Consider the following 27,875-nt stretch of genomic DNA (forward strand, 5'->3'; position numbering starts at 1 on the left):
AAGAATTGGCACAAAACTTACCAGTTTGGGTAGATGATTTGGGGAGGGAATAACATCACACTACGTTACCAAAGATACTTGTCAGCCATTAACATGGAGGCATGTCTTTTTTTATTTTACAGTGTCCCACACTGGAGCTTCCATGTCCTCTGGCTCTTCAGACACTGGAATGAGCCCATCATCACCCTCTCCTCCACAGAGCGTGCTTGCTGTTGAATGCAGGTGATACTAGTCATCATCTCTGCTTCATGCAGCAAATTGCTGCCATGGACAGAAATCCGGAAATCTGATAGAAAGCACCCAGTTGGTTTGACATTGCCAAGTATATTGTGTATACTTTTCCACTGCTGGACTTGTCTGTTCTTCTCCTTTGTGCCCCTTCCTCTGTTTTGTCCTTATGGATTTTTTTTTAAAAAACAACACATTCTATTGTGGAGAATAATCTAATTGGCAACTAAAGGTGTATGGGTGCACTTAAGACACCTGTCTTGTGCTTTGTTTTTTCGCTTTAAACAGAAAAAGGGCACTTAATCTGATTTGAAAACACAGATATCCAATTTAGCATTGGCATTGTAAAGAAATGGCTTTTTTTTAAATAAAAGAGCAAGTGCACCAAAAATGGCATCAAAATAAGTTAATCAGAAAATAATTACTGCTGCACTTTTTTCACTGAGCTATATCTTTATCCTGAGTGAGAGTCCCATTTTTATTTTATTTTGGAGATGCACTTGCTTGTACAGACCTGCCAAAGTGTGTACTCAGCATTGTGCCCAATTTTAAAGGTGTAAATTGGACAAAATAAATTGTGAAAGGAAGCGTAGTTGACTGGAAACTACCGTCTTAATGAGTCTTCCACTTTTTATAGGATTTTTCGAGCACATGATTATGCAAATATTTTAATGTTTAATGTTTACAGTGGAATTGTGAATAGGTTTTCAGTGGACTATCTTATCCCTTGGCAAAAGTATTTTGTCTTTTTTCTATGTAATTTCAGAGTTTTTATTTTGTTACAAAAGGCAAAAAAATAAAATATATAACAATGAAGTTATTTAACAAAATTTCTAAAGCTGAATTTTTTGTGTAAAATAAATAAGGTATCTTGTGACTTGTTAAATATATTTATTCAGACATTGGATGTTGTATTTTTATGTATTTTTTTAAAAAAGAATAAAATTGGGGAGAAAAATTCTAAGTTAGGCTCACTCATTCAATAAAAAATACTTCATTTAAAGAGCTCATATACACATGGCTTTATGTATCAGCCATACTGGTATATGAGTGCTTTTGTCTGTCAATCTTTCACAGCGTACAACTGTAACCTGGCACCCTGTCTTGAAAACTTTGGCAGCCCTAGTACTTCTGTTGCTTCTGAGGAACAAATCTCTTGGGTTGCCCTTACAATGCTTTGTCACACTTCATTTGTTGTGTTGCTGAAGTGAGTTATCTGCCAAAGTTGAGATGTAAAATGACTGCTTTAGCTGTGGATTGTCCCACAGACTGAAAACAGTTTGTAAATAACTCCAGAAACCATGTATTTAAGACGGTTTGCATAGAATTGTATATAATGATTTTTAATCAATTTTTAAAATTCATCTTTGTACAATGAAAAGGGGAATTCTGCCTTTTTCCTTGTTAATATGCTGTAGAGTTATAACAGATTCTGTAGATTGTCAGGATATTAAACATTCACAGAATCTGAAGGTCTCAAGTGGGAGACATGTAAAGGGGTCATTTACTTAAGGCTCAATGTCACCTGCAGTTCCATTTTACCATTTTGTCAACCTGTGATTCCAATTCCTTCCATTTTCACAGAGAACTAAAGAAAAAAGTACTCTTGTAAATGCACTTTTTCTGTCTTTTTCTTAAGCAGAGCTATTTCAATGTATGATACAAATTAAGCTCACTTGTGAGCATTAATAAAAGTTACATTTTTAAACCTAGGCCTAATTTAATTTTTTTTAGTTGATTTTGTATATTTGCTGTCAAATCCAATTGTACAAGAGATATGGATTCATAATACATTGTGAGGACTCACATAGAGAGTCATGAAAAGGAAGTATTTGTAACATTTCTACCACTACTTGTTATAATCAAGACTCAGGGCAAATACAGGTTTACCACTTCTATTCATTTGCTCACTCTCACTCATGACCACCCATACATATCTATCTAATGCAAAATCTAGTTGGCCAGGCTAGTTTCAGTTCCAGAAGAAATGAGGCACTTAGCTTCATCATGCTACTGTGTGGTGGCTTTGAAGTACTACAGTTCTCACCCATTTTTATAAACTTACAAGACACAGCCAGTCCTAACCTGAAGCTTTTTTCATACCACTTGGTACTTTTTTACATGAATGCTATAGCCTCTTCCAGCTGACTTACAACATTATGTTTGAGAACTATCTCTTGTTTCATCATTTTAGAGGTCTCATTCTTTTTATTTGCTGCATAAACTGAAATCTTCCAGAATAAACCCTTCTGCCTCTATGATTGTCAGGTTCAGCCCAAGAAACTCCACAAGATGGTTCTGGAATTGCTTAGTTACTTTATTAGCTTACACCTGCTAGACAGAATCTCACCAGACTAACTCTTAACTCCCACAGTCTGCAACTAAACACTACGAATTCCTTAGGGTGGTGCCAGTCTCATCCTCTCTGCTTTCACACGCTCAGGCTGTGGGCTGAGGAGATGCTTCTCGCTATGACCTTGAAGCTCCTCATCCAAGTCCTCCATCACAATGACCTACAGTATTTTGAATAGGTCACATGTACTTCCTTTCATACATTGTCCATTAATACTTTCAAACAAATATATGGCACAAAATCTTTTTTTTTAACACACGGGTGCACCAAACAATATACTGTAGTAATACTGCATCAATATGGTAATATCTTAGACTAATTTTATCATACTTAGAATGGGGAGGGAAATTTTCAGTGGCCAGGGCCTGTACTTCAACATTTTTGAGGGTGCTGAGGGCTACAAAGTCAGTAGCACTATATCACACATGGGCAGGACTGGGGTTTGGGCTTTTTTGCAACATTGATTTCCCTAAATTATGAACTATGTTACACTTTGTATTTATTTCCGATCTCAAAATATAGGGAAATAACTCAGTTTTTAGTAATAATGGGTTAGAAGGGACTCTGAGGATGACATAAATGACTCGAGAATATAACTTGCCTTCCTTTGGAATAAATTCCAGTTGCATTAATAGGCAAAAGCATCAAAATATTTTTCCTTTATGGGAAAAGGGGCTGTTGTAATAAGCAATTAAGAGATTTTTTTTAATTAATAAGGCCTAATAGAATAACTAACATCTCTTAATGAGATTATTGTATTCCACAATTATGAGCAAGTTTTCAGAATTCTTAAGGCTCAGTGTTAAGCAGAAGTCAATTTGGGAAGGTGAGAGAAAAAGCTGATCCTGACACAAATTTGCAACTGCTCTAAGAGTGTAAAGCAAACACTTTAGTTACTACCTGAGATGGAGAATAAAGCAAAAAGTAGATGAACCTTCCTATATATTCCTGTCTTCCATAGCATCTCCCTGACCACTTCAACCTTGCAAGGTTAGCATGCTCTGGGTTCCTTCGATTAAGCAATGCCATCTATTGGGATCACAGAAGCATGCCTTCTCTGTAGCAGCACCTGCCCTCTGGAATGAGGTTCCTCCCAAGGTCTGACAGCACCTACTCTGCTGTTGTTCAGAAGAGCAGTGAAGGCCTAGCTCTTCACCCAGGCTTTTGACAAGGGGAAGTGAGACCCCTCCATTCCCTCTGGTCTGTTGCACTTGTCATCTTTTATTGTAATTTCTTCTACTGTGTGCCACCCAATGTCATTGGAAGTCGAGCAGCATGTAAGTTTAATAATAACAATAATAATAATTGCTACGGTTAGGGTCAGGCTGTCTAGCACTGGCAGAACCTCTTTGTTTCTGCTAGTGCCTGTTCAGTTTGAATTGCATTATCCAGATTTCTAAGAATACCTCTAAGCCAGGCAGGCATTCTTAAGAAACTCTAGCCCAGAAGACAGGTATCCATCTTCCCAGAAAAAGACTACAGTAAGCTAAAAGAGTAGGGATCACTGTGAAAGCCTAGAAAGTGTGGCAAGGAATCCTGCCAGTTTCACTGATGAAGGAAACAAAGACTGGCACGCCAACCTTGGCAGCCATTTTGTGAATGCACTGTTTCCCCTGCGCAGCCATTTTTAGAATGCGAATAAGCTTTAAAGGTTCTAAATGCACACCAGTTCCTAAAACCAACTTAAGCTTCTGAAGTCCTACTTACCTTCCTGTTGATAATGAAATTCATGGGGTTATTAACCTGATTTTAAATTACCATTTTTAGTTAAGGACACATTCTCCTTTTCTATATCCAAGCGTTTGGAATCTATCAAGACATCTACAATTGTGGACTTGCATGCAGAGTGACCAGAAATGACTTGACTTGCAACAATGGATTGTTGGATTGTTAGTAAGCATAGCCAGTTAACATTTGAATTAGTGTTTTTTTCCTCAGTGAAGGAGGAAATAAGAAAATGTTGAACAATCTGATTATATTTTTTAAAGTTTTGTTTATAAAATAGATTTCTACTATCACCTTTTATTTGGTGTTATATTTTCCTAATTCTGTTTATATGTGGGAGTTTTGGTTTTTGTTAATCAGCTGCTGCAATAAAAGTCCATGAGCATGGTAAAAAAATATCTGGATTTACTTCAGTAGGTAGCTCCTCTTTCAGGAGCTCATATTTAGCAATTCTGTGTTGTAACTTAATTGCTCATAATTCCCCATGTATGAGACAACAAAGCCTTTGGCTGCAAATACATAAATAGAAAAATTATTAGGAGGGTGCATAAAATCCATTTAGACCAAGCCCTAGTTTCAACATGGTAAGATTATTCAATAAAGATTTCCCATTATTGGTGCCTATTTTCTTCCAAGCAAGTGGCCTTTGTCCCGTCTCTAACCACCGAACTTCAAATTAACGGATTAACATTTATAAACTCCATTTTAGAAAAACCAGTCAATTAGTACAGGATCAAATAAAAGCTGATTATTTCCTTAAGACCATGATCAGCCAGTAGAAACTCACATACGGCACTTTGCGCAGGTGATGCGAGTGGCCGATAGCCTAGAAAAAACCGCCTAGACTTGGCAAAATCGAGGGAGGAGGGGAAAGAGGATAGGAGCCACAAAGATACTGTCCTAAAATGCCCTTGGACAAGGTAAGGTTGTTGCTAAGACAAATCGAGGGAGAAAAGTTGTCCACCAAATCATCAGGGGCCGGGCCGACTGCTTGGCACCTCGCTAACCGAACATGAGCAAAAAACGACGCTGCCATCGGAAAGCGCAGGCTTTCTCTTCGCAAACGCACGCTCGCTCCCTCCTGGGTCGAGGGCGGGGGAGAGAGGCGGCGAGGGAAGAGCCTCTTTCCACCCCCGCCTTCGTAGACCGGGGGGTCCTTTTTGAGGCTAAATTCCTTCTAACGAAACTCATGTCTGCCAGCCGCCCCCCACTGATCACACAACTGTAGCTTCTTCGCGGAGGGAGGGAGGTAGGGAAGGCCAGGCCGTTCTGCGTTTAGAAGCGCCGCCGAAGTCCCCCTCCCTCCCTCCCTGCCTGCCTGCTTCCCTCCCTCAGCCCGCTCCAGCGGTCGAGAAAAAAGGAGACGGCGGCGGCCACTGCCCCCGCCATGGCATGCTGGCCGCGACGCGCCCTGCTGTGGCTGCTGGCGGGCGCCTGCGGTCTGGCTTTGCTCGGCTACTGCGTCTACTTCGACCGAAAACGACGAAGCGCCCCGAACTTCAAGCAGAAGCTGAGAGAAAGTGGGTGGCTCGGTCGGGCGGTCCTTTCCCCGCCTTGGGAAGAAGGCGTGGCCGGGTATTCCCTTGCCGGGAAATGGCGGGGAAGGAAAGCACCGGGCTTGTCCGAAAAGGGAAGCTTCTTCCAGGAGACCCGCCTCTGTGCGTAGGCAGGAATGGTCCTTTGCAGGCCTTGTTAAACTGCAGAAGCCCCGCGCTTCCTTCGAACCTGGCCGCGCTTTCCCCAGCCCGTTGCTGATTATTTGGACGGCTGAACTGGCCGGGGACGACGGAGGCAGCCTCACACCTTTGAAAGGGAAGTGAGATGGGGCGGGGGAGGGATGGTCGAGCCCCGCCAACGAATGAAGGAAAAGGTGGAAGTAACGCTATAAACTCAACTCAACTCCTCCTCCTCCTCTTCCTCTTCCCTTGCCTTTGGCACAGGGCAGTGATCAACAGCAGCCCCTTGTCCCCGTTATATACTGTATAAAAAAATTACATATCTAGCAACGTGTCTTTGGAAAATAAGGATGTCCTTGCTTCTATTGAGACCATCTTTCTCTATAACATAAAGCAATAATTGCATCCTCAGGCCATTACTCATGTAGCCCACTATTGTCTTCTCCTCACAATGGCTGGGAGCAGCTTTTCAGGACAAGTCCACAAAACACCAAACAAAATAACCCAATTAGACCAATCTACAGATGCTTGGAAGAGACCCCAGTCTCTTTATGTATAGATTTATGTGGTTTATATGCTGCCTTTCCTCCAGAAGCTCAAGGTAGCCTATGAACACTCCCAGTTTCTTCTCTTTGCTCCCTTAGGTGCTCTGCCTGTGCTGTATCCATTTACCATTTCAGCCTACTTTTCAGTGATCTGAAAGAAAGCAGATCTGACTGGTTGATTAAAGCTAAACTAATGGGAAAAAATCCAGTAATATGATCAATGTTATTTCAGTATTATAAATAAGTTCAGCATTTTATCTCATTCAGTCTTTTATACCTTTCCCTTATATTTGTTGATAAAACATTTAAAATGGTTCATGGATGAATATTAGAAATAAGGAAGAAAACTCTTCCTATACCAGTCATGTTAATCTCCCATTGCAATCCTATACAGGTCACATTGCATGGATTAATAGAGTTCACTGTCACATTTATGTGAGCAGGATTTAGACTCAGCAATTTATCTTCCAGAGATCCATCAGAGTGAAGATGTGAATGGCTACTCAAGCAAATTATAGTAGCAACTTCTTTTTTACTCTAGAAATCTCAAAAGGGAAATTAGGGAAGTAATTTATTAGGAAGAGGTACCAGATAATAGGAACAATTATATTATATCCCCATGAAATTATACTTTAAAAGTTAATTATGATGATGATTACAATTTACATTCCACATTTTTGCCCATGAAGCAATACTGAGCAAGTATTTCAGCAGTAAATATTTCCCTTTACAGTATGGGAAGAGGGAATAAACAGTTTGTCAGTACACCTGTATCTACAAAGTACTTTACTGCTAAAATGACTTTTTTTGTAATTATGGTGTAGATAGAAAGGTACCAATATAATTAAAGAAGAGGACTTATTTTCTCCCAAACAATCAGCACAACTCTTTTATCAGCCTGAGTCCTGTCATTAAATATATCTATATCACAACTGTCTCCCTAGACTGCAGTGGACTGGTAACCTTTGTTTCTTCCACTGAAATATTCAGTCCATATTGTTTGGGATTTGGGAAATTCTTAATCAGACCTCCTTTAATTTTAATAAGTCTAATTTCAGGCAAGTACTGGGGTCAGATTTTTTTTCTATCACAGGAGGTTCCTACCTAGTCATTTCTTTGTTCATTTAAGAAATACATTTGTGTAGAAGAAGAAAAAATGGAAAATCTAAATATTGAGCCTTTGTAGAAGATTAATAGTAAGGAAAGAAACAGCGATGCTAATTTACTTAAATATTTTCATAGCTCTGAATTATGAAAAGTAGTTACTAAATATTTCATATTACTCTTACAGAAAGAAGAAAAGAACAGGAAAAAGCAAAGGAAAATGAAGCAGAGGTGAAATATAACATTTGGAAATGGTGCAGATTTCTTAGCTTGCTAGCCTTAAAATACAAAGATTATTTAAGTTCTGCCTGAATATTTTAATAGTAGTCATCATTAAATGTCAGGACTCAGCTCTTCCTTTCTTCTGTTCCAATCTGAAAAGGCCAATAGATTAACAGTCAGTAAGTAGAGACTGAGTGACAGCTGAAATAGAGCTGACTTTGATGCCTACACATTCATGATTGAAATGGTGCAAGAATTATACTTTTAGCACTCTTCCCTGAATTTAATGTGGTGATGTGGGACATAGGACTTAGTCCACTCTTTTTTTTTTTTTTTAAATGGAATCCTATTTTAGAAATGTGAGAATCCCAGAATTGTTGGCAGTCAAGTACATAGTAAAATGCTTTTAAATATATGGGTTCTGAGTTTATTTCATAAAATTGTATTAAGATCTTAAGAATATTGGCATAGCTTGGAGATACATTTAGATATTGCCTATTTAAACGAGAGGCAAAGCAAACAATGATGAATAGTCTCCTAAATTTGTTTATCAAGGATGTTACAAGGATCAAGACAAGTAATTAACATGCATTGGATTAAGTTACAGTTTTCCTTGAGGATGACACAGATATTAATTACATGCAATTAATGAATATCAGATTAGCTGTGATCCCCCTTATTCAAAATTAGTATCAGTTCTCCCTTAGTCTGCAATCCAAAGACAGGGAAAATTATCCAGATGTTGCAGAACTATAGATCCCAATATCCCTCACAGCTGCCATGCTGATGAGGTTGCAATTCAGAAATTGCAGCTGGCCCTGATTTAAGTACAGCTGCATAGTTGGCAAGTAGCATTTTTAGGAGGTGCCCCATCATGCCTGTGTTAAAACAACTACATTAGTTTGCCAGTTGTTTTCTGAACCCCATCGCATCTTAAGCCCAAATTACTTGCAGGAGCTATCTACTCATGTTCAGGTCACCTCACACTCTTAGATCCTCAATGGGCTTTCTTCTGCAGATCCTGCCACAGGCATCTTTATTATCAAAAGCAAATTTTGCTTTTGCCATAGCAGGGCCCGTATTGTAGGATAAATTGTTGGAGCTGAGGCTGGCCCCTTCAATACAGTTTAAAAGAGGGCTTAAATCTACCTGTACTGAGGCTTTTTAGAATTCTAACATTTTATAAGTCTTAGCATTCAGTTTTAATGTTGTGGAATGTTAGAATTTTATAGCCACTCAGAGCTCCAATATAGCCACCCAAAGGTATTGGAATGGGTGGCACCAAAATGTGTAAATAAGTAAGAGGAACTGGGAAGAGATACAGTATGTATTCAGCTCCACATCTATGATATAAGTGTATCACAAATTGTGCCCAGTGAAGATATTGTATGAAGGTGGTTGGCTCTATAGATCATCTACTTTTAAGTATTTAGAGTTACACTGCTGCATGTAAAAAAAACTGGTATAGTAATTGGAACAATAACGTGCCTTTTAAATGCCAGTAGTCATGGAGTATTCATAGAAACTGAAGCTTTTCTGAAACCAGTGGGCTTATTTATGAACTGCAAGTGTGGTGCTTTTGCAAGATTTATTTCCAGCACTGGAAGCTTAATTTTAGATTTTAAAAAATACTACTAATTTTACTGTCATTAGATTAATTAATTGATTTCCATTTTAAAAAAAATGTTTGTAACACCCTTAGTTACTCAAGCTGAAAGATTCTGCAACAGTACAAGAGTTCTTTCTGCAAGAGATACAGCTAGGGGAGCTTTGGTTGGCAAGAGGTAAGGTTGGGAGAAATATGGTTAATATTTAATTTTCAAAATAGTAAGAATATCCATTTTAATGAAGGATGCTTTGGGAACATATCAGGAACTGAACTGAATGTTTCTGCTTCTGAAAATTAAGTGTTGAATAAAGCTGTTATTATTTCACAATGTTTCCCCACAATGCTGGACAGTAAAAACAAAATGTGAAAGCTAGTTCAGGCATGGGAACCTTTGGCCTTTCAGATGTTACTAAACTGCATCTCCTGTTGACCCCCAGCATTGGCTGTGCTGCCTAGTACTGTTGAGAATAAGTCCAGCAACATTTGGAGCCAGTTTAGCGTAGTGGTTAAGGCATCAGGCTAGAAACTGGGAGACTATGAGTTCTAGTCCCACCTTAGGCACGAAGCCAGCTGGGAGACTTTGGACCAGTCCCTCTCTCTCAGTCCTAGGAGGAAGGAGGCAGTGGCAAATCACTTCCAAAAACATTGCCAAGAAAACTGCAGGGACTAGTCCAGAAACTCATCAGGAGTCAACGCTGACTCAAAAGCATAAAAAAAATTAAAAAGTAGAGGGTTTATCTCTGCTTTAGGCAACCATAGAATTGCCATGTCATAACTCAGAATGTCACTGTTTTGTTTTGAAAGTGGCTTGCATTATAGATTACAACTCTGACTTCACTCATGGAACTAGCGTGATTCCAAATGATACCTCTATTCATATAGATAGGTTTGAAGCTGTACCTTAATTTGAAGTAGTTATGAAAAGAAAATGTTTGAGGTACTAAAGAACTGGTTTCCCATCAGGACAGTTGCTAAATTATAATCTATATTGTTTTATTCAGCATATTTTGCAACAATCCGATCCTAGAAATAATTTACGAAACAAAAATGCCTCAGAATTTTAAAAATTGCGGAGGGTAAACAGTAAAAAGATAGAAATAATTTTATGCTTCTTCTGCCTGATTGACAGAATTCCACTGGTATTCCACAACTTCATTTTTTAAAAAATCCAGTATGGGTCAAGAATTTATACATGTGCTGTGAAAAAAAATCTATGATGGGCATATATTTTATTGTTCATCATTATTCCCCTCTCAAGGATCCAAAAGTATTTGGATGCTTCTTCAGTGACTGATATGGCAAAGAGGAAGACAAGGGCAGGAGAGCATATTACAACTTTGAATTAGAACATATGCATTGCATATTCCAAATCCCATATTCAACCAAAAAGATGTCTTTTAGATCTCCTGTCTCATTTAGATGGAGCAAAGGCCAGATATATTTAAAGGCAATTTACAAGTTAATACTGTCTGCAGAAAATGAACAGAGCAACAAAAAATAGCAATTTTCCCTTCAGCTTAGATCTCATGGGCAAGCATGCAAGTGGAACAAAATGTGTGCATTAGTACCCAGGTTATAGCAACAATTCACCACCACTTTCCACAAGGGAAAACTGAGAAGAGTTCTGTTGAATTGGCGCAGAATCACACAGCTGATTTCACCAAAAAATAGTTATTACTATTCACCCCAATTATTGGTCTGTTTTGTTGAAACAGTTATTTACTCTAAAACAACTGTGTGAGAACAGTTACGAAAGAATTTGAAACCAAGGCAATATAATGGCCAAGAATTATCTGTGAAGGACCCAGTGTTACTTTAGGAACAACCTACCAGTGTCTCTCCCATTCTGCTTCCCACTAATAATGTCTCCTGTATCTAATCACAGTTGTTTGAAAAGAGTTCTGAAATAATAAAACACCTATGGAACCTAAATTGTTCCATCTGATCTAAGTAACATTTTTAAATCAAACTCAACTCCTGGTGACTTCATGGACATACCCATGTAGATTTCTTGGCTACAACATGGATGTGATTTGTTGTTGCCTTCTTCCAGGATTTTATTTAGAATTCCCAGCTCTGATATATCCTGGTGGCTCCATCCAAACATTTACCAGGGCTAACCATCCTTAGCAATTTGATCTCAATATAATGATAGACTGATCTCAACCTAGGTCAGCAAGTGCTGTCACCTAGCTGAGTGATCATTATTACTTTGGAAGCTCGTAGTAAGCTTGTCACCTGAATTTGTTGTACAAGATATACACACAGAGTTTTCCTTTGGCTACTTACTTTTAAAAGCTAAGGTACAGGTTGCGGGCAGAGATGATATAATTGCTGGTCATTTCACCCACCTTTGCTTCACTTGCTATAGCAGGTAGGAATATGATTTTATCACATTGCAGCACGGTAGACAGCAAAAGGTTAAAGGAATGTTTAGAGTTAGATACAGAATTCAGATTGGTGGCGCATATAATATAAATGAACTGGTTTTAAGAATTATGGATTGAGTTTTAGGAATATGAATCAATTACAGGAGAACAGAAGAAGAGCATTGAACACCTCATCAATGCCATTTCTGTGTGTACACATCCACACCAACTAATACAAGTCTTGGAGCAAACTCTACCTCCCTATGTATTTGAAATGCTTTTGCACAGTATTCCATATACTATTCAAGTAGGTATATTTTAAACTTTTTAAACATTAATGAATGCAGTGGGATCATTTTCAAAAACTCTGCTGTTAAAATGTACAATAGCATTTTATATTTATGGTTCATGTAAGGCCCTAAGATTATCTACTTTGCAGAATTTAGAATTCATTAATTCCTAGAAGCAAACATACAACTAGCAGCTAAGCTTTTTAAAAAAAAGAATTCAGCAAGAAGGTATTTCTACGCATCAGCATAAGGTCTTGGCTTTTTTTCCTGGAGAAAGATGGCAATTCTTTCAGGCCTCCAATTCTCTCTGTGGAGTGGCAAAATTTCAATGCTACTTCAGTTTTCTGTGCAAAAGATGAATTGAACTTTTCTAATGATTTTAAGAGATAGCAATATATTTAATTTCATTTAAATTAACATTCCCTTCTCACAATTACCAGGCTTGCACAACAAGCTAGTCGAAACAAAAATGGGACTGTGTGGTTAAAGTTGTGAAAACTGAACTGTTATTTTATGCTGTATGAACCAGGGCATCTCATTAAACCACAGTGTGATTTATTTGTTTAGGCATAGTATGTGAATGCAAGAACCACATTTTGTTAACCTGGTGTAGCAGATTATATCAACTAAATCATGCTGTTTCCAATGATCTACCCTTCACGTTGCTAGGCTGGTTCATAATTGCTTAACTTTTTATTGTTGAACTTCATGTGCTTCTAAACTATTCACTAGGCCATTGAAAGTATTCTCTTTAAATAAGTTAGAATGTGGTGTTCATTGGAAAGACAAGCTGCAAGCACCCAGGGAAGTAGGAAGCAAGATTTGTTGTGTAAGAACATAAATATCTTCTTAGAAAACTAAAATTTTTAGAAAATCAAAAAGTTAAATGTTTGAGTGCATTACTACCCTACAGATGATATTTCTCTCCATTTACTAGCGATTTGAGGCAGCTGTGAACCAGCAGAATGCTAGAGACGAGTGAGAATGCAGCATCACACAAGGCTTTTCTTAAGGCAGGACCTTATGACAATTGATAACCACTAATTCCAAAAAAATCCTCAGTAGCAACAGTAATTCTTATCTGTTTTACTTTGATTAAATAAAAAATAAACCTTGTTTTAGATACTTTTGTATATAATTTTGGACAACACACTTGTGTTTTAAAATGAACAATCATAGTATTAGAAACAATAAAAAATAAGCTGTGTGTTCTTTCCATATCTGTAACCTAATAACATGTAGAACCAATCCATCTTTCCAGAAAAGATGGAATCAACATTATTCCTGCACACATTAAAAGACAATCTTGGACAAAAAGCTCCATCAGCTCCATGGCTGTTGTCAATCCAAACTGGAAACCAGATAATTTGAGACAGTTGGATCATTCTTTAGGCTCTTCTATTCTGTGCAGGTGGTAGGTGTTGCTAGAACAGCATTAGACACCAAGGTATCTTCACATGCAGTGCAGTCAGTGCTGGCGCTCCTTCATGTGGAATCAGCTGTTTTCTAGCGGGGCTGGCTGAGAAGTCCTGCTTTGGCAGCCAGTGCTTCATTCTGCTGAATATGGTACTCCTGAAATCTCATAGATATCCTCTGGGTCATTTTTAAATACTTTTGTAAACAGTGTTCTGAACAAGTCATCTGTATAATAAGGAAAACAGGAGAAACCTACTTGTCACTCAGTTTTTTTTAATATGCAAAGTATTTTAAAATGCTCGTATACTTTTACACACATATACATGTGTACTACTCTTCATAAACTCTTATCCCAGGGCAGTTTATATTATATTTAAACCTTTACAGAAACTACATTAAAACATAATAAAACATTAGATATAAGCAGAGGCAAATACCAGAGCTTGCTCAACACTTCCCTTTTGAACTTGCTGATAATTGAACACTATCAGTGTTTTCAAAACAAATTATGAAAATTAAGACATTGACATCTCTTAATTTTAAGACATTAAGATATTAATGTCTAGTACTGATTTTTAAAATGTTTTTCCTCCATTTCTAGTGTCAAATGCCCAGATGTATCACTATCAAGGATTCTGAACATTTAGCTTTTATCTAACAATAAGAAGTGATTTCATATATCAAACTTTTCTTTGAAATTTACTCCAATGCCAAAATAAATGGGAGATTTAGACAGGTCAGTATGTCCATCTCCATTATGGATCACCTATCAGTTGTTAGCAACTTTGTCTATTTAACAATCACTGCTTTTGTGCTATCAGTTTCTAATCATTTAGGGAATATTGGCCAAAAATCCTGTATTTAAGTACAAATCCTATAAATCTATCTGAAAATGTCAGCATTAAGCATGTAATATCTAGAAAAAGTCCCAACATCTTCCTCTACAAGCAAATAAAACTATAAAGTAATTGCAAAATGTGAATTTGATGAAATCCTATTTAATACATTTAGTTTTGTTGCTTTGTAATGTACTTTATGAGTTAGCTTTTAATTTTTAATCTAGATATGTTTTTGCTTTAAGAAATCAAATTAAAGAGGAGTTTATCATGAGATGCAGCATTGGATTATGACTTTTTTGCATTGAGGAAAAGAAATTACAGTACTTAAAAATACTTGTTGTCTTGGGGTCTTGGTAGAGAGCTCCCTGCTGCTGGATATAGTGATGGCTGCTAGCTTGTACGGTCGTAATAAAAGGACTTAAAAATTCCTGGGGGAGTGATCTGTATCAATGGCTACTAACAAGAATTAAATTTATTGTAACAGAAGGCAAATTATGAGGCATAACATTGCACTATTAGTGCAAGATTTCTAATTTTGCTGGTTCCCATTAGATACAGCCAACGATGTTAAGTACTCCCCTGGTACTTTGGAAAGGGAAGTGGGGAATATAAGAAACTATAGAGAGCAGGAAAAAAGATCCATCTTAGAAAAATAGCATTCTACCCACACAGTAGATTTCATCTACTGATAGGTAAATAGAATATATTCACAGGCAGCATACTATCTAACCTGAGTTTGACTCACATTTTTTTAATTAACACCTGGAAGAGAGGCTGCTTAGACAAACAAGCTTTTCCTATTTACTCTTGCAGGTTGTGAGACAAACTTCTCATTCTAACCCCAATTAGATAATTATGTCCCACTTTTGTCTTAGCTGCCCAATACCTGCTAGACTCCTCACTAATATGTAACCTTGCTGATGCCTAAACTAAGCAACTCCAGGGGTGGAGGAGGATAGAGATGTTGAAGGGACATCTAGCTTGCCTGAATTATAAATTGGAATTGAATTGGAAATTGGATGCTGGATTAGGTTAAATCATCAATCTGATCCAGGAGAGATCTTTTTATGTTTGTTGCTCCAATTAATGTCTGATTATTGTTGGTATTTTGGCACTAGTTTATTTATCTTTCCCTGATCATACTGCAATTTTCTAGCTGGCATTAACCCTCTTATCAGTTACAATCCAAAACATATAAAATAAGTCACATACTTCTTCCGGCTTGACTTCTCGGCTAGTGAAATCTTTCACACAATCTAGGAAGCAGGTTTCTGTTAGTTTGTTGTATGTTCCAAGAAATTCCTTAAACTGTGAACAAATCAAATAGATATTCAGCCTTGATTGTGCCCATTCTTCACAGGAAAACAAATACAAAGGCCAGATTGAGAAGTAACATAAGGGCAAAGGCATTTGGGCAGTATCTAATATGTTCTTGTTTTGAACGGATAAATGTATTTGTTACAGATATTAACCTTAGCTTTCTAGGGAAGGTTATTCAAGGTGTCAAATCATTTGGAAATACAAACATTCAAAAGCATCCTTCAGTGATAGCAGTATTTACCTGTTTGATTTGATCTGATTCTGATATTTGTCCAGCCATGATTTAATTCTCAGGCAACTGCCACCTATGCAAAAATGCAAGATATCTAAGTCAACATTTATTCCAAAACATTTTTCAGTTCAATACTCTGCTGCCAGATTGTTAATGTTTTTAAGGAGGAAGAGCATGGAAAGAATAAAAAGGAGCACTCATCCTAATGCTGCCCTGTGAAACAGATTTCACAAAGAAAGATTTGGTGAATTCTTCAGTCTATAATTTATACATCACTTTTGAACCAGCAGTGTTCTGTTACTGTAATTAAACAGAAGCTATGTGGTGGAACCAATTACCCAGAGATGTGATGGTCTTTCGTTACTGGGTATATTCAAGCAGAAGCTAGCCAGCCATTTCTAAGAGAGATTTCAGTTTCGATTTCCTCACAGAGCATGGGTTGGACACAACAGCCCACACTGTTATCCAGTCTCTCAATTCCCCTAACATTTAACATGCCAAATTTTGGGAACTTTCTATCCTCAATATAAAAAGGGTGATTCCAGGTATCAAAATTGTGCTTGTGAAGCAGAGGATTGGATTTGGTGGCCCTTTCCACTCTATGATTCTATGAAATCTTTATATCTTCCTTTCTCCAATGTTTCCCAAGAATGACAGCCTCTGAGGAAGGTCAGGCTGAGAATGACTGGCCAGAAGTCATCAGTAAACATCCATGGCTGAGGTGGACTGAAACCTGGGTTTCCAGTATTTTAATCACACAGGTTCCATTTATACAAACTAAAGTGACTTCAAACAGATGACATAATGCCCTTATGTATTTGCTTTCACAAGAAAACACACACTGCACTCTAGAGACAACCCATTACAGCATCATAACAATATACAGAATTCTCTTTTTATTTCATGGACATTTCCTAATAATTTGAAATATTGAACCAGATATGATTTTCCCCATTCTTCCAATAGCATACCTTCCTTCTGCCTCAGAACAATATATACTGTCAGCCCATGTATTCTCAAAAGTAGTCATGTAAACTCTTGATCACTTCTTCCAGCTCTTTCAAGGGCCCAGTATAAGGTAAGGATGGCAATGCCATTGAAATGGACTGTTTCAGTTGTTTTGAATTTTAGCAAATACCAAACTTTATCTTGTCTTCTACAAGAAGTTATTAAGTAATCAGGATATTTTTCCTCTGGGAAACACTTGTGCCAATTTTCTGAGAGGCAACAGTTTCCTACACTAGTCTGGGAAACAGTATGTGCTTTATTATCCCTAACACAAAATTCCCTTAGGAAAAAAAGGATCCTATAATATATGACTCTTCCTGAGCTTGGCATGGATGATATCATGGATGGCAGCTCTGAAGGTAAGGGAAAAGCTAATGAAGCATCTCTTCTCCACTCAATGCATTCATAAACATAATAAGCCATAAATGTATAAAGCTATGCATATCAAACTAAGTGCACATTTTGCACATAATTTAGTTTGTCATGTTTAAACAATTATAAAGGGGGATTAGATAAATTCAAGGGGAGGAAGGCTGTGAAAATCACAATTACATCAAATATCGGAGCCAGTATACCTCTCAAGGAACATGAGATGGTATGTGTGGGTCTTCCGGGCTGTGTGGCCGTGGTCTTGAAGTTTTGTTTCCTAACGTTTCGCCAGCACCTCTGTGCCCAGGGCACAGAGAGAACTGCTCCTGTCTGTGCTCCTGCACTCTGAAGATGCCGGTCACAGGTGCTGGCGAAACATTAGGAAACAAAACTTCAAGACCACGGCCACACAGCCCGGAAGACCCACACCAGCCATCGTATGCCGGCCGTGAAAGCCTTCAACAATACAATGAGATGGTACCATTGAACTTTTGGCTTTCCATAAACATTTATTTGCCCACTGTAGGAAAAGGATGCCTGATCAGACAGACATTTGAGTGGATCCAGCAGGATTTTGGAAAACCAGGGCACTGACAGTCTCTTGTTCACTGTACTGTTATATTTCACTGGCACTTTTAACATTCAAATGCTGATGGCCTTTATAATGCTAATTCTCTAATCACCCTATTTGCCATACAGTTGTATAAAATTTACTGTGAAGTCTTTGAGATTTTTTAAATAATTTACAAACATTTTAAATATATATAATTTATATACGAATCTAAAAAAGGACTATACAGAGAATAAACATATACAGGCATAACATAAACATATACAGGCATAACTGTCTGAAGCAGTACTATATTATTTTTTTAAAGGAGAAAGTTTGACACCGAGTCAGTCTTGTCTTTCCGGGCCTCCTGGGTCTAGAGTCTTGCTTGAGCCCTAGACCTCACTGATTTCCAGGGAACAGCTTGATGGATTGTCAAGGTCATGATGAAAGCTTGTAAATCTTTCCTTTCCCCAGAGGCGCTGCAGCGCTAGAACATATTGAGGAACCCAGAAGTCCAACCACAAAGCTCTCGCGCTTTTTATCACTGCAGTCCAACATTCAGAAACTGAAGCAAACGAAGCTTGCCCGCGATAATTTTGTTCATACCAAAAAAACAAAAAAAAAGCTTTACTATCTACTAACTTTCTCCAGGGTGTTAGTAAAAAGAGACAACTGCAATTTTTTAACAGATGCAACTCTACTGAACGCATTAAAAATTCTTACTTTTATTCTTCGTTCCCCCGCTTCCTTCCTCACCTATGCTTACGACAAACACGAGTGCTTCTCCCTCGCTCGCCTCCACTTACATACCTCGTGCTGGTGGACACGAATCAGCGATGGCGGAGCTGTCAAGTAGGTTTACCTAGCAACCACCAAATGGGCACGACACTGTAAACTGTCCCCTTTCCCTCACCTAGCCATTCCCATTGCCTACAAAGGCTGTTCTGCTCCTACTCCCGCTTGGCAAAAGCGGCAAATCAAGAAGCGATATGTACAGCGAAATAGTTCTATAAATATAGCGGGTGAGTGGGGGAACCACTTGTGCGGAAAATTGTTTCTACCCGGAAAACGACCATAGTTGAACTGAGGGAAGCGAATAAAAAACGGGGGACTGAGAATTGGAAGAGAAGAAAGGTGCATATTGAGACGCGTGCGCCTAGATAACGGAAGTTTCAGCTGCACATGCGCATTCTTTACTCAGCTTCCTCCTCCCCTTAGAGAAGAGGAAGAGGAAGAGGTTGGGCTACATTTGTCAGTTTGGAAGCGGCGGGAGTTGTTGCTGTAGGTGGTGTTGTGACTATGACAACTGATGTTTCTAGTGGCTGACTGCTGGACGACCGTAGAAAGACTGATATATGGGAAGAAAAGTGTAGGGAAGGCGGGTCCCCAGTGGGGATAAAGGTGAGGGGAGTATTGAAAGCTATGGCGAGGTAAAGGCTCGAGAAATCCCCCCCAGTATCTTATGGGTTACTTATGGTTTCAAGCGGTAGGAAGAAGGATAATGGTTGCAGTTAATTATTTCCAATATATACGAAATTTATTATCTTCTGAACAAAAGCAAAACATACCACTTTATATGCAACTCAGTCTTGATCATACCGCTTCTATGTAATTTAGCTTAATTGGGCAGCTGAAAGTAATGATGTATGGTTTACTATTTTGTGATGGAAGACAGATTGGGGAGATTCTTCCTTCTCTGCTTATTTGCACCAAAATGTGTTCAGTGCTGCTGGTTTGGCATGGGATTCAAAGAAAATCAGATAGTATTCATGATTTAAAGGCCTCTGTAGCCATAACATCAAATTGGAACTGTAGCCTGCAGCTACAGAAATTATTCCTGAGTAGCAGATATAAGTGTCATAGCAGAGCTTGAGGTAAATGGATGGAAGCTTCTGTCAGGAACAGGACATTGTTTTCAATGGATGTTAGCTATTTGCATTTAGGTTTTTTTTTTCTGTTACAGATGGTTTCAGTATCTAGAATACATAAATAACATCTATAGATATTAATGTTAAGAAAATGAACTGCTTCCTGCAGCTTACGAATATGGAAAACACTTTAAGGAATTTTGGCAGGGAATATGTAGGCAATGATTGCTCTTTGTAAATCTCTCTGGAAAAAAATGAAGGTATTCAGCAGTAGAAAAAACAATGTTCTATTATTTCATCTGCATATGAATAAAGAATCCATGTTAGCTTTATTTTAGGATGTAAGAAGGGAGGGCTTCATACAACCATGTGTTCTGTCCAGGCAAGCTGGTTGTAGAATGCTCTGTAGGATGACTCCAGATTTTTCTAGTCAGAGTGTATTTAAGGAGGGCTGTTCTTGCACTCAGTAGTAGCGGTGTGCTGCATAGGTCTTTCTGCTACAGTTCATGGTGGTGATTATCTTTTGATAGAGCAGTCATAAACAGACATTTCAGTTGAACTTGCCTCACTATGTCACCTATTCTTTAGTGTTGTGATTATTTAACAGAAACGGGACCTAATGGATATGCTGAGGGCTGTTACAGGAAGTGGAAGGCTCAGGTAAAGATTTTTTGGCTATCCTCACTGCCAGTGACACTCTTATCTATTCCACCAGCTTCCGCATGAAAAATAAATCTCTTGGTGTTCGGGCAGCATCTGCTGGCAGCAAATCTGATGTCTGTGCTAGGAAAAAGTTGACCATTTCAGTGAAGAAGCTTCAAGAAGTGACTCCACCCAGTTGTCCAGAATGTTCAACATCGGTTAATGATGATGCAGCTTACATACCATCAGTATTGCTGGCAAACAAAACTGTACAACATAAATCAAGAACAGTATCTTCTGGAAACACAACAGAGGGTATATTTATTACTGTTCTTAATTTTCTGAAACTTAGTCTGCATCTTATGATATGTATGAAAACTTCACATATCAAATTATACTTTAGATCTCTGCAGCATTTTAACTGAGCCTATAAGTAGTAGGAATTTAACACTTCAAATAAAGTGGAGTTTCTGTGATAACATTTGATGATATGTTAATGGATGCCTATTTGTTTATTAGACTTATAAAACACTTCATTCCAAAAGTCCTGGTTCCTAATTCCATGAGCTGTCTTCTGTTAAATTGCTAGCACGCTTGGGACATTCTGCAGCTTTTGTGGTTGTATATTGGTATTAATATTAGCATGTTGATATTAACAGTCTGTGTTGACAACATGCTCAGTACATCCAATTCCTTCATTTAGCCTTCGTATAAGTGCTGTTCTGCAATTATTTTGATTTGTTGTGCGCTTCTTGCATAGAAGTAATAAAAGTTATGCCAGGATGATACTAGAAGATGCTGCATGCATAAATTAATCCTTGTATAAATAATGCACAAACCATATTTTCTTCTAGGCCTTGTAAGCAAGCACACTGGCACAGACCCAGAACAGTTAGCGTCATCTGAAAAAGATGGACAGCCTTTATGCTTTTCTTCAGAGGTGAGCTCAGTAGTGTTCTGAGCATTTCATATATTTGTTGGTATTTTCCCTGTAGTTTAACCCCCCCTCAGAAATCATGATTCCTGTCTTAACTCAGCGGAGGTAATTTGTTTTCCCCATTTCAAGTTTAACTGGAGTTGTTTAATTATCATTGAGCTTTAAAGCTGTCTCCAACCTCCTTCCTCATGAATCTCAATTTACAAACACATTACCATAAGAAATGAATTGTTTCAGTTTTTGCTTTCCTTATCCTCTTCCTCCTTCCTTTCCTTGGTTGCCTTTGAAGTTTTGATATCTGCAATACACTAAAACATTTTTGCTATCTACTTGCATGTGTAAAATGTGTAATTTGTTCCAGCTGTGGAGATAAGTTATAAGTCTTAGTAGCATCACTCAATTCACCAAACATCTCTGTATGCTTATGTCTTGCTGATCTAGATACCAGAAGTATTTATATTTGTAGTTTTCTGTTCACTTGTGCTTTATTAAAGGAATGGCCTATCAGTTTTGGGTGTGTTTCATCAGTTTCACAATATTATTCTGAAGCTGTTGCTCTGAAAATGAAATGGCATGAAATAGCCAAACCAATTGGTTTTGTTTTTTTAAGGACTGGACCTGTACGATGATTGGCTGAACAACTGTTTTGCTTTGTTCCTATCCCTATTGGAACCATACTACCTTATTTTTTAACTTCTCTGCCAATCCAGGTTAAATATAGTTCATTTAAACTGAATGTTCCAAGATAATAGCCTGCCAGTGGTCAGATGTTGCCCATAACTGCTTTAAATGTGCCCATTTAATGGAGCTTTATTTATTTTCCATATTTCTGTGCTGCCGCAATCAAAGGAATCTTGGCGGCTTGATACCAAACATTCTAGCTGTTGGTAATGCAGCAGGCATCCAAGCCTAAGTGAAAGAGTTTTATCCCTTCAAAACTAAAATATTAATTAGAACTTAATTATATATTACAATGTATTTTGTAGTTTTAAGGTGCCAGATTACTTTCTGCTTTAGATATACAAGATATCTGAAGCAAGTATCTGCTTCTCTTAAATTAAATACTGTAATGGCATAATTCTGATGCTTATTTCATGTTTCTTTCTCCTTAATTCCTCTTCTGGGATAGATATATCCACATAAACCTGCAGTGCAGATTACTTCAGAATGGAAAGGAGATGCAGTTAAGCAGAAAGGTAATATTTTGCCTGCAATCTCATGCTGTTGCACATATTTACACTTTAGGCCATGGTTTTTGTTTTTTGAGGGGAGGTCTGTTTCCCATATTTCTGGTAGCTAAAGTTAACCTGAACTGAAAAAGAGAATAAACTTGTTTTTTAAAGAATCAGACAAAATCCATTTTCTGAATGTAGAACCTGAATGGGAACAAACCAAGGAAACAAAAAACAGTGAAATGGCTGATTCAGAATAAGGATTTAACTCAGAGGTCCCCAAACATTCTAGTTCATGGCACTCTTAGAGTCTCAGTAATGTTTTCATAGTGTCCCTAGCAGTTCCCAAACTGCGCCATGGGGATACAGTTCCATTTATTAAGTAGTAAAATATCACATGGCACCCCTATGACTTCACTGTGATGTCATGGGGCACTGCGGTGCACAGTTGGGGAATCACAGATTTAACCAAAGAATAAAATACCTGATACAGCACATACATTGGCTCCATTAATGCCAGAAACTGAATGAATATATAAATTCTCCCACGTATTATTTTTAACTATACATTTGCTTTGTGCCATCTTCTATATTCTGCTTTCTTTGAGGGCTGGGATTGGACATAAGGCAGGGATTGGTTATTTATACCTTGCAATGGAGTAAGGCATAAGAGTCTTTCTAGAACTGGTTGTGTTGCACAAGGGCCAACCATTGACGAAATTTGGTCAGCATTTAAACTAACTTATGGAGGGGTTGAAATGGAACACATATGCGAGTAGTAAAATGTGAGAGAGATGACAGGCTGGATTTACTCATCACGCTAAGCCATAGGTTATTAGTTGAAGTTTATTAAATAAACTACAGGTAGCTGAATTTCCATAGTATGCTAAGTCATAAGCCATTGCTTGAAGTTCACAGAAGGGATTTACATATTACTCTAAACCATAAGCAAGCAAACTATCTTATAGTTTAGCATGATATGTGTATCCAACCCTATTATCCATCTTTTCAATCATTTGTTTCCATAATATATAGGATTGAATTCAAAATCACCTTCCTGCTGTTGAATCCGGAGTCTGCCTCTTATAGAACAATAGGCTTCTTCTGTCTACAGAGGTTTCCTGTTCAGTAAAGCATCTTATAGTGGAGGTTGCAAGCTTTATTGGTTTTCTGCACTCCACCAAGCAATCCCTTATTTTTCTCCAAAAAAGCTGCTTTCAGTGTTGTGTTGGAGGGATCCTCCAGAACAGCTGTGACCGCATAGGAAACTTCTCTCTGAACCCTTATTTTGTTCTCTCTCTCAGAATAAAAAGGTGATGCCACTCCCTAAGATAAAATAAATGATAGTGATAGTTAAGAGTTACTTGTTAAAATCTTTACCTTCCTTTCTTTTTGAAAGTGATGGGGTTATTTTTTCAGCTGTTAGTAGAACTAATATACCATTAAACAGTATAAATATAAATGCTCAACATTTAGTTTTTGTTTCATATATGTTTTCTATAATTTATTGTGAACTGAAACCATTCTGAAATCTTTGTTTTTATGGACTGAAATACCAACTTTTGTCAGAGCTGACTCTAAACTGGGAATCAGCCTGTTTTGACTTCCTTATTTCAAAATATTTTTCATATAACAATTGCCTGATCATTGCCTTTACAAAACAAAGTTTTATTGTGCCTTTAACATTGGAAGTAAATATTTTATTTCAATCAGTCAGATATTTAGTACAGTCACTGACCAGTCCAAAATAAGAACTTAACAAAGAAAACAAAACATTGGCAAAAAGTCATATTAACAAAAAACGTTGGAGCACTGATCAGGGCCTAAATTTGCTCACTTGATTCCTGAAGAGCCATTTGGTGAGCTCGACAAGACACATTATAAAATTTGGCCAAGAAAAGTAACAGTTGCATCTGCCAGGAAAAAGGAAGTTTAAAATATATCTGATCTGCCTGGTCTGTTTGTTAGAAGTGGAGTGATCCCATGATGGTCAAATCATGTAACAGTAAATGCAGGAAATGACATATTGAAGAAGGAATGTTCCATCGGATATGGTTGTCATGGAAAAAAAAAATTCAGAAGTACTGGAAAGAAATACCTCAAAATATTCAGGGAATTTCAAAAATAAAATTTGAATTGAAACCACTAATATTTATTAAAAGTATCACAGCCTATTGAGATATTTGCTGATAGTGGCAAGAATCACTTTGGCACAATACTGGAAAAGAGAAACCTTGCCAATGGCACAAGGTTGAGGACCAGAACTGGAGAATGTGTGGCAGTGGTTGTATATGTGTACAACAGAAGCCTAATCAAATTCAGGCAGGAATAGCATCCTTACATAAAATATTATACTGCAAGGCAAGCTAAGATATTTAGAATATGACTTTTGAAGAAAAGAGAGAAATAGATTAAAAAACAACTGAAAAAATTGTTAAATAGATATAAACAACAACTGTGAAAGTTTAAAGCAAAGTATTAATGTCCAGTAATTAGTTCTTGAGAGAAAAAAAGTGCATTATTGGACGCTTCTATTTACCATGTATTTTTTATGCTGTATAAAAATCTTGCATCTCTATTTTTGATACCCTATTTTGTACAACGTTCATGCAATAACAACACAAATCCAATGCAAAAAAAAATAAAAAATCGCAATCTCCTTGAAAGCAGGATTTATGTTATAAGTTAATACAAATCCCAGAATCAAAGAATAGAATATTTCATTGTGTTCCATATGAGATAAGGGTTGCTGAAAGCTATGTATGATACTGAGATCTAATTTCTCATTCTAAGCAGTGATGTAACAATTCCTTTCTTTCTTTTTGCTAAGAACAGACATTTTGGTTTCTGCTTAAAATAGTTTGTTCTCTTTGCTCTACAGCAGCAGATATCTTCATTTCCCAGTATGATACTGGACAGAAGGAAGCTGTAAGAGCTGCATTCAAACAGCGGTAAGGACAATCACATAAAACAATGTGTTATTGCTTTTAATCAATCAGATATGTCTAATATGAGGTAAGAAGGTAAAGGAAGTTTGTCTCAGAATTTACTTTGATATTTTAAAAAGCTGTTGATTTGTACAATATTGATCTATCTGGCATACATTTTTAGTCTTATTGAAAGATAATTATATAGAGATGAAGCTTAGTATATATTGTATCATTGAACTATGCATGCAGGAGGTCTCAGCCTCAGTTTCTGGCATTAAAGGGTTAAAAGAGTCAGCCAGTTAGTGATCGGAAGGAACTCTCTCTCCCTGAAATTTTAAGCAGAGAGAGCTAAACGGGGGATGAGAATCCCAGATGATCAACTTTTATTTATTTATTATTGAAAGGAAATTGTTTCACTGAAAATATGCTTTGAAAAAGTTGCCTCAAAAATACTACATATCCTTACATGTCTGTATTGTATATACAGAATTCAAAATGTTCCTGTATTTAAAGAAGTGAAGGTACATCTTCTAAACGACGCGTGTCCAGAGAACAAGGACAGTTCCAAGTCAACTCAAAGTGAGATGGATTCAGCAGCAACCATTGCAGCTGCAGCAGCAGCAGCTGTTGCTTCTACAGCCCCACTTTTGAAAGTGAGTGTTAAATTTCATCACTTTGGGGTAGCTGAATATGCACACGCTTAAAAGGAGATACTATTTTACTTAATACTTAAGTTACTTATTAAGATAAAAGGAGATACTACTACGAGTGGGTTGCATCAAACAGAGCAAGTATGTGTTTTAATTTGCACGCTTAATTGTGCTGCCTTGTTTTTCCTTTTTCAAATTGTGGATTGCATCTGTGGGAATATTAAGTGCTGTGTTGCTAGGCACCAGCAAGAATTAGATTAGGAAGGTCTATAATGGGGATTGGTTTAATGCCTATCCAACTATCCACTTTGATCCTTTCAGACCAATAGTGGCTACCTTAAAATCTTACAAATTCATCAATACCACTTTAAAGATTATAGTCACAAGATTCTTTGTTATGTTTACATTTTCTTTACCCTCTCCAAAAGATTTGTCTTGCATTTGTTCCTTTGGTAGTAATTTCATAAATGTATTTTATTATTTTTAATTACTTCCATGTTAAAAAACCCCAAAAGCCAATTGGCTGGTTCTCTACCTACCCAGCCATGTTAAAGAGTAGGTTTAAAAATATATATTTCAATCATTCTGCATCCATCCAAAGCTAAGAGAGAAATGGTCTGACCTTAAGATGAAAGGGCCCCTAATCTTTATTTGTGTCTTTCCACTCAGGTCCAGAGTGACTTGGAAGCAAAAGTGAACTCTGTTTCTGAAATGCTAAATAAGTTGCAAGAGACAGACAAACAGCTGCAGCGTGTTGCCGAACAGCAAGCCAATCTGAAAGCTGGACAGTTTGAGGGGACTCCTTGCAATCAGATGGTTGGCAAACTTGAAAAACAGATGAATGTCTTCATGGAACAACGAATTCAACATCTGGAAAATTTGCAGCAACAACAAATGAATATTCAGGTACTAACAGTAAAATACAGAACACTGCCATTTTATTTCATAATAATGTTCTGTTCATCACTGGGGGCTAAATATTCTCCAACAGAATGGGGAAATGGTTCATTCTGATTTATCATGCCTTCTGCATTGATACTGTATTGATTTTTTTACATCCTATAACAATTGAAAACAATAGGATTCTCAGTTTAATCATGAAATGTTAAAGTTTTTGTGCAGAAAAGAGCAGTTCGTCTCCAAGTTCAAGGAAGAATTTGAATTAAGTAGCATGTTCATACCATATAATACATATAGAATTGCCAAGTTTGAACAGGCCATTTAGGCCTTAAGTCCAATCCCTGCCCAGTGCAGGAATCCAAATGAAGGCACTTTAAGCAGGCTGCAGTCTTGCTTCCACTTGAACACATCCAGAACTGGCCACAGTGCTGCAGGTAGGGTTTGACCAAAGGAGAACAGAGTAGAATAATTACTTCCTGGGATTCAGAAATTATATGTCTGTTGATGCAACCTAAAATGGTATTTGTCTCCTTTACAGCCATATCACACTGCTTGCTCATACTGTACTTAGTTAATAATCAACTCCTGTTCCAAGAACCTTTTTGCAAGTACACTTATCAAGCCAGGTATCCCCCATCTTATATACCTTTTCATTTTTACTTCCTAAGTGTAGAATTTTGCATCTGTCTGTTAAATTTCATTCTGTTATCTACCCATTCCTATCAAGATCATTTTGAATTTTTTTTGTGTCTTTTAGAGTATTAGCCCTCCTACCCAATTTTGTACAGCCTGCAGATTTGATAAGTAGCTCATCTAACTTTTCATGTATATCATTAATGAAAATATTCAAGAGTAGAAAACACAGGCCCCTACTGACACCTCCCTCCAGTGTGATGAAAAACATCCCAGCAAACTGTA

At 37.5% G+C, this 27,875-nt stretch overlaps 4 protein-coding genes across 13 annotated transcripts in view; 3 read left to right on the forward strand and 1 right to left on the reverse strand.

The window, feature by feature from the left end:
- The window catches only part of ARID4A (AT-rich interaction domain 4A), a 62,871-nt gene extending 61,184 nt beyond the window's left edge, over window positions 1–1,687 (forward strand). For all 3 annotated transcript variants that reach the window (XM_025177701.2, XM_025177700.2, XM_007422455.3), the window contains one exon: window positions 123–1,687. In XM_025177701.2, the coding sequence (XP_025033469.1) occupies window positions 123–226 (104 nt within the window). In that variant the 3' untranslated portion in view covers window positions 227–1,687. The remainder of the gene's footprint in view (window positions 1–122) is intronic.
- A 3,470-nt stretch (window positions 1,688–5,157) lies between these two features.
- On the forward strand, window positions 5,158–12,659 carry TOMM20L (translocase of outer mitochondrial membrane 20 like). The gene is made up of 4 exons (XM_007422467.3): window positions 5,158–5,826; window positions 7,819–7,862; window positions 9,556–9,637; window positions 11,996–12,659. Exons 1-4 carry the CDS (start codon window positions 5,694–5,696, stop codon window positions 12,151–12,153), a joined length of 417 nt encoding a protein of 138 aa, XP_007422529.2. The 5' UTR covers window positions 5,158–5,693; the 3' UTR covers window positions 12,154–12,659.
- A 528-nt stretch (window positions 12,660–13,187) lies between these two features.
- On the reverse strand, window positions 13,188–18,937 carry TIMM9 (translocase of inner mitochondrial membrane 9). 4 transcript variants are annotated; one of them, XM_007422452.4, is made up of 4 exons: window positions 18,669–18,937; window positions 15,938–16,001; window positions 15,589–15,684; window positions 13,188–13,762 (listed from the first exon to the last, which is right to left on the reverse strand). In XM_007422452.4, the coding sequence occupies exons 2-4, from the start codon at window positions 15,974–15,976 to the stop codon at window positions 13,628–13,630; spliced, it is 270 nt and encodes an 89-aa protein (XP_007422514.1). In that variant the 5' UTR covers window positions 15,977–16,001; window positions 18,669–18,937; the 3' UTR covers window positions 13,188–13,627. The 4 variants fall into 4 exon arrangements, with proteins under 4 accessions (XP_007422514.1, XP_025033467.1, XP_007422513.1 ...); XM_025177699.2 differs by having other exon boundaries at window positions 18,615–18,937; XM_007422451.4 differs by having other exon boundaries at window positions 18,582–18,928.
- A 102-nt stretch (window positions 18,938–19,039) lies between these two features.
- KIAA0586 (KIAA0586 ortholog) overlaps window positions 19,040–27,875 on the forward strand; it is an 82,428-nt gene continuing 73,592 nt past the window's right edge. For 3 of the 5 annotated variants that reach the window (XM_007422450.4, XM_088149704.1, XM_088149703.1), the window contains exons 1-7: window positions 19,100–19,259; window positions 20,442–20,683; window positions 21,223–21,308; window positions 22,435–22,501; window positions 25,359–25,428; window positions 25,895–26,060; window positions 26,727–26,963. In XM_007422450.4, coding sequence (XP_007422512.2) covers window positions 20,449–20,683; window positions 21,223–21,308; window positions 22,435–22,501; window positions 25,359–25,428; window positions 25,895–26,060; window positions 26,727–26,963 — 861 coding nt within the window. In that variant the 5' untranslated portion in view covers window positions 19,100–19,259; window positions 20,442–20,448. Of the gene's footprint in view, window positions 19,260–20,441; window positions 20,684–21,222; window positions 21,309–22,434; window positions 22,502–25,358; window positions 25,429–25,894; window positions 26,061–26,726; window positions 26,964–27,875 lie in introns of all 5 variants that reach the window. The other 2 variants (XM_025177698.2, XR_015797662.1) reach the window with 2 other exon arrangements.

Source organism: Python bivittatus, unplaced genomic scaffold (genome assembly GCF_059951505.1).
Source record: "Python bivittatus isolate LINGU-HERP-01145 unplaced genomic scaffold, Pbiv_v1 ctg000580_np1212, whole genome shotgun sequence".
In the NCBI taxonomy this organism is placed as follows: Eukaryota; Metazoa; Chordata; class Lepidosauria; order Squamata; family Pythonidae; genus Python; species Python bivittatus.

Bases quoted from the DNA above. Each gene is read 5' to 3' on its own strand.
- TOMM20L (XM_007422467.3), top strand. From the start codon at position 5,694: ATGGCATGCTGGCCGCGACGCGCCCTGCTGTGGCTGCTGGCGGGCGCC. The intron at 7,863-9,555 runs GTGAAATATAAC...TAACACCCTTAG, and splicing joins CAAAGGAAAATGAAGCAGAG to TTACTCAAGCTGAAAGATTC. The intron at 9,638-11,995 runs GTAAGGTTGGGA...AATCAATTACAG, and splicing joins GGAGCTTTGGTTGGCAAGAG to GAGAACAGAAGAAGAGCATT.
- TIMM9 (XM_007422452.4), bottom strand. From the start codon at position 15,976: ATGGCTGGACAAATATCAGAATCAGATCAAATCAAACAG. The intron at 15,685-15,937 runs GTAAATACTGCT...ATTTGTTCACAG, and splicing joins AATCAGATCAAATCAAACAG to TTTAAGGAATTTCTTGGAAC. The intron at 13,763-15,588 runs GTATGTGACTTA...CTTATTATACAG, and splicing joins GAGAAGTCAAGCCGGAAGAA to ATGACTTGTTCAGAACACTG.